The sequence below is a fragment of the Euprymna scolopes genome, chromosome 19 (assembly GCF_053919585.1).
Source record: "Euprymna scolopes isolate OS-2025 chromosome 19, ASM5391958v1, whole genome shotgun sequence".
In the NCBI taxonomy this organism is placed as follows: Eukaryota; Metazoa; Mollusca; class Cephalopoda; order Sepiida; family Sepiolidae; genus Euprymna; species Euprymna scolopes.
In genome coordinates, this window is record NC_136500.1 from 76,352,304 (window position 1) to 76,358,303 (window position 6,000).

Consider the following 6,000-nt stretch of genomic DNA (forward strand, 5'->3'; position numbering starts at 1 on the left):
ACAAATAAAAACATCTACCTATATATATATATGAGAGAGAGAGAGAAAATTATTGTATGTAAAAAAAAAAAAAAAAAAAAAAAAATGTGTGTAAATTCCAATAAAATTTTATAAACATTTAATAATGTGCATTACAAATACTGACCCAGTGGGTCATAGATTGATCAATGAGTAATAGTACTATTTAGAAATCAGATTCATATAATCCTTTTCTCCAAAATAAAGACTAAAATGTATTTAAATGTCATGTGAATGAGATTAAAAACAACAAAAAAAACATGGCAATAAAACCATTTCAAGTGTTTAAGGGGAAGGAAGAAAGCAAATAAAACACCTCTTCACCCACTGGTTGAAATGAATTTGGAAAGAAATCCTCTACTCTACTTGCATGATGAGATGTTTTTATTCCCCCTCCCCCTCTTTCTATACCAATTGATAGGTCTTTTTGTTTTAACTTTCCACTAGTTTAAGACATTGTTTTTATTTCTTTTAACTTCACTGATTGAGACATCATTTTAGATTAGTGCAAAGAGCTACTATTTGGGGTCGTGCCTAACAGGAGATTGTGAGGATTTGAGCAGTGAAATGTCTGTTCACATTAGATTTAAACTTTTTGCAAGTTAATACATTCAGAGAAGCAGGGAGGGAATTCCAAAGTCTAGCAGTTTGTAGAAAGAAACTGAGTAGAAGTCTTTCCAGCATTTAAGGATCTCAAGAGTGAAGGAGTGAGATTTTGCTGCTTGTCGGATTAGTTAGGAGTATTATGTCGGGTGGGGTGGGGGACACAAGACCGATAAGTTCATCAGAGCACAGTATAATAAAATACTTGATAAAAACAAACAAAAACATCTAACCCTAACACTAAAACTGAAATATAAGCATTCATGATTAATCACTCCAAAAAAAGACATCGTTACCTTGAAAGTGTCGTCTATGCATTTTATTCCTGTACTCTTCACGGATATCGATTCCCCTTTGCGAGTTCGGTTTCTTTTCAAGCCCCTCTTGCTGCCTTTCTGCAAAGAAAATAACAAAAACGGTTTCTTTTCAGACCTCTCTTTAGAATAAAATAGTATAAAATTAGAATATTTATTTTTTATTCATTCACAATATTTGCCAGCAGATCTGAGGAATAAATAAGGTGTGGTTCAGTTTATATATTTCTAGTTTTAAAACAATTTGTTGTACTACTTGAATTTTATGGTCTTAAAATAACATAATCAGTGATATAGGAGGGAGACCCGACATTGCCCATGATTGAATGAGTATCAACGAATGTTTCACACTCCCATATTTTTATTGTCAGTGAAATCGGTGAAATCGACCATTGTAAGGTGAGGCAAATACCATAACTAGGGGCCAGAAAAACATTGTATTCCACATCATAACCTGACAAAACCATATCCTAGGGCCACTGTATCCCAGAGTTCTAGTGCAACAGTAGAGATTCTAACTGAAATGAATGTTAGTCCCAAGTAAACTAAGATATTTCATTTACGTTTAGTTATATGCAAATATGTTAGCGTCAGTCAATTTGAAAATTATTCTTTGACTAAATTTAGCAATGCATCTAAAAACTAAATTTCTGCCTTAAATTTAGCTGTTTGCATTGGAATTAGTTTTATTTAATTCTCCATTGAATTCTTATGAGGATCCACACATAGGTTACATAGAACAATTCTAAAAACTGACATTTTTTGCTCAAGCTAGAAACATTACAGATTGTATCCCGTCAGATGAACAGATAGACAGAAACGCCATTATGCTAAATGTCGTATTTTTCTGGATAACACAAGATCAGAATATAAAGAGAGAAAAAAAAAACAATGATAAAGAAAGAAAGGGTTGATGAGCTGTATATATGCATTGATTTCTCACAGAGAAAGTTTGTCAAAGATAAATAAATGTAAGAAGGACATGATAAAATGTGATATATCAAAATGAAAAGTTACTAACGAAAGGGTCAACATTAAAAGTTTCTTAACACAATCAAAATAAACATGAATTGCCAGGGAAACAAATTATAGAGAAAAAAATGAAAAATAGATACAAATTACTTTGATATTATCTGGAAAGTATTCGGATAACAAATTTTTAAACTAGTATAAAATCAGCCAAGCTAACATGGCTAAAAGGACAATAGTTGAATATATTTGCAAATGATAATTACAGCCCATAAATAGGATGTGTGATGGTAAATGTGTCAGTCATAAAAAATGCACAACATATCTACTCAGCTCACCCAACCTTGTTTTAAATCCTGTACATAGGTGATGTAGGTGTTTTTGTACTTTTTAAATAAAAGAGTGCATCTCTTGTCGTCCAGTGAAATTCAGAGAAAAGAACTTGTTTATGGTTCAAGGGAAATAACTCCTGAATATACAACATATACAGCCGACAATATAGGATGAGAAATATAAAATTGTCACCTTAGAAAATATGACATTATTTCCCATGAGATGTCTTAATGTTGAAACATTCGTCAATCCACGTAGGCTCTTTCTAATACATAAATATATATTTCAGAAGATTTCGCATAATGGTCAAAGTGTTTTCTAATAGGCCAAGAGACTAAGGTTCAATTAATACCAACAATAAAAAAAAAAACTGTGCATAATTCCTTTTTGCTAAACACTTAGTATTTTAAGATGAAGATCAAAAAGAAATAATCCTGGAAAAGAAGTGACACTCTCCCCTACATCTTGATGCAGTAACTAATGAAAAAGGAGCCTTTGGGTCGCCCTCCAGTATGGTTTATTTTTTTTTTATTTTTTATTCATTCTTATTTTTTTTTATATAGGTACATTTGAAACATATTTGACATTTTATACTTTTGGTATTTTTTTTTAAAGAAACCAAAACCCTAAAACCATTTTTGATTTTTAAAAAGTCATTAAAAAATTAAAATGGAAGTATAAACTTACTCCACCGCCGCGTCTGTTGGTGATTGCAATGTGAACGAATAATGTACTATTCTCTTGAGGGTCTCCTGTATTTGATAAAAGTCTTATATGCCTGTAACCTGGAGGAAAGACAAAAAAAAAAAGAAAATAGTATAGACATAAATAAGAAAATGAGCAGTAATTCAACAACAACAACAAAAAATGCAGTCAATTTATTTTTATTATGTGTGTATAGTAATTAAGATTTTTTTTTTTAACAAATTGTTAAATCACCAAAGTTAAGCAACGTTTTGTCTAATCAGTATTAGACGGGTAATCACTTGGGAATACCAGGCGCTGTATGTAGGAAAGTGTCGATACCTCCCTACAAGAGCTGAGTACTAGTACACTTATTGTTCTGTACTGAAATATTATTTAGAAAGCCATTCTTAACATGTGGAGGGGAGGGTGTTTTGTAACTATTCTGTACTTTCATCTAGCAATTAAAAAAAAAAAAAGAAGATATTGTAAAACTTACATTTAACTTGGAAATGCAATTTTAAAAAATAGCGTAATACAATAAGTGAGATGCAAAAACCTAACGTCGTCATCTCCCCCTGCCAAGGATATGCATACGACTAGGGACCGCTTGTGAATTTCATATTCCCATGAAACTTCCTCTTTCGGAGGAAACCAGTTTAACCTGCCTATGGTTAGTGCCATTTCAGTACGGTACAATAAATCTTGACCATTTTTATCAACTATTTAGTCACCCATGACTTGCTGAGTCAGCATTTGTCATATATTACTGATGGGAATCTTAGCAAAGAAAACTGAATTCACTTCCGTGTGACTTTTGCGGGTTGTTATATTTTCTTTACGAGTGCATATTGAAGCTACTACCTAATACTGTTATGTATTGTGTAGAGAGAATAACTAAATGCTTAACGATATACCAATGAGATTAAAAAAAGAAAGGCTCTACTTTTGTTGATTATAAAGCCTATCAAAGAAGGGAAATTAAAAAATAAAATGCATGAGTTCAATGACTATTGCACGTACCTGTTTCCATGCATTCAAAAGGGATGGTGTACTGACCAATGAACTCATCTCCGATGAACTCATCATCCAAGACAGCAAAACGAACTAAGGCCAGTTCGGGAAGGTTGATCTGGAACTCAAAACTCTCATCAAAAATAGGATTGTATCCTGTAGAGAAATATTCAAAAAGCAGAGTCATGTTTATTCTGCAGGTGTAAATTATTTTAAAAAAATGTATATGGGAGACCATTACAAAAATAATATATCAGCTAAGTAAAGTCAAATATTTAATTACGGGTTGGAACGATAAAATCCCAAGAGTGATAGGAGCCTTTTATCCTGTCTGAAAGCGACACAATGTTCACTGAACAAAATCGGAGATGTGCTGCTGTACAACTCATGTTCACTACCGATCCAAGTTATGACAACAGGACCACTGCCAGCACCTTCAAAATGCATCGCCATAAATAATAGAGACGTGCCTAGAGTGAAAAAAAAACATAACAAAGTTTCCATCCACGGTTATGGTCTTTGGTGTGGTTTCAAGTGAGGACCGCATCATGCTACCTCACATCTTCAAAATTGGCTTAAAAGCCTACACCAAAGTGTGCCTGGATGTGCTGAAGAGTGTGGTGATCCCCTGATACAATTAGGTGGCTGGGTGAGGCAGCCCACGTCCAAAGAGACCTAGGTTTGGCTTCAGATGGTGTGCTACGACTTTGTACCCTTCTCTCATGCCCCATCCTCCCTCGACCTAAACCTGCTGGATTACTTCATTTGATCATACGTCAATAACATCACCAACATGACCTCCCACAACACCAAAGCCAGCCTGATTGCTGTAATCTACCGAGTATTTTCCCAGCTCCTGCTGGTGCTTGTGGAAAAGGTATGTTCCCAGTTCTAGATCCATATCAAGGCAGTGATTGAGGTGGCCTCATTGAATGTCAGCTGTACTACATAATCAAGTTACCGGAATTGATTTTTTCAATAAAAGTTTTAAAATAAAGCTGTAGTGTTGTTTTCTTTAGCAGCAAGATTTAGTCTCCCTTTCATCAAGGCCAGAGGTCTTGGGAAAATATCAGATATTTTGTAATTCATATGCAAAACTAGGAAAACAAATGATGATTGAAACATTTTACGGCTGTAAAAAAGTGCCAAAAATAAGCTCTGGATGATCCCCTTAATGTGACCTTAAGGGCAAATGTCACATAGCTCACTACACAATTCAGGTCATTACCTTTACAACAAGCCCTCATGCTGGAAAAATGGTGGGATCCTTCTATTGATCCAGTAGATATCTCACTGCTGATGCTATTCTCTATTTATATAAGTGCCAGGTACGTCCAAGGATGGAATACTGTTGCCACATCTGTGCAAGAGCTGCTAGAAAGGACTTGTCCTGCCTTGATAGAGTTTAAAATAGACTTCATAGCCTCGTAGGAGATATCCTTTTCTTTTCCTTGCAACCTCTGTCTCACAAAAGAGATGTTGCAAGTTTGTCTCTGCTGTATCATTATTTTCATGGAAAGTGTTCGACTGAGCTTCAGTCTATCGTCCCCCCCCCTCGCCAAACTTTCACAAAAAATACTCGTTTAGCTGAAAACACTATCAATAACCCCCCCCCCCACTTTATCTGTGCCTAAACCTAAATGCTTCTTTCTTAGAACTGCACGCCTGTGGAATTGTCTTCCGTTTTCCTGCTTTCCAGCTGACTACAATATAGTTGTCTTCAAGTCCAACATAAACAAGTTCTTGGTGAGCCGTTCCATTACTAATGATTACTATATTGTCCAATTTCTACTGTACACTCTTTAACCCTTATCCTCGAGTGGCCTCTTGGCCTTGATAAGTGGCGATGCCTATGTAAAAAAAAAACCCAAAAAAGAAAACCAAACCTTAATCCCCCACCCATCTCCCTTTTTATAGTTTTTTTTAATTTTTTTTTTATTTCTATTCTTATTAACATATAATGTGACTTCCTGATAATAATTTCTTATGGCGCTGAATATTTTCATTACGGATGAAGCTTTTGGTTAAGCTATATCGCCTGAAAAGGTCTCTAGTTACTAATAAC

At 34.6% G+C, this 6,000-nt stretch overlaps 1 protein-coding gene across 2 annotated transcripts in view; it reads right to left on the reverse strand.

Moving 5' to 3' along the window:
* Positions 1–6,000, reverse strand: part of LOC145239766 (inactive phospholipase C-like protein 1) — a 162,890-nt gene that overhangs the window by 20,377 nt on the left and 136,513 nt on the right. For both annotated transcript variants that reach the window (XM_080103196.1, XM_080103195.1), the window contains 3 exons: positions 3,945–4,091; positions 2,925–3,022; positions 918–1,016 (listed from right to left, as the gene is read on the reverse strand). In XM_080103196.1, coding sequence (XP_079959322.1) covers positions 918–1,016; positions 2,925–3,022; positions 3,945–4,091 — 344 coding nt within the window. The remainder of the gene's footprint in view (positions 1–917; positions 1,017–2,924; positions 3,023–3,944; positions 4,092–6,000) is intronic.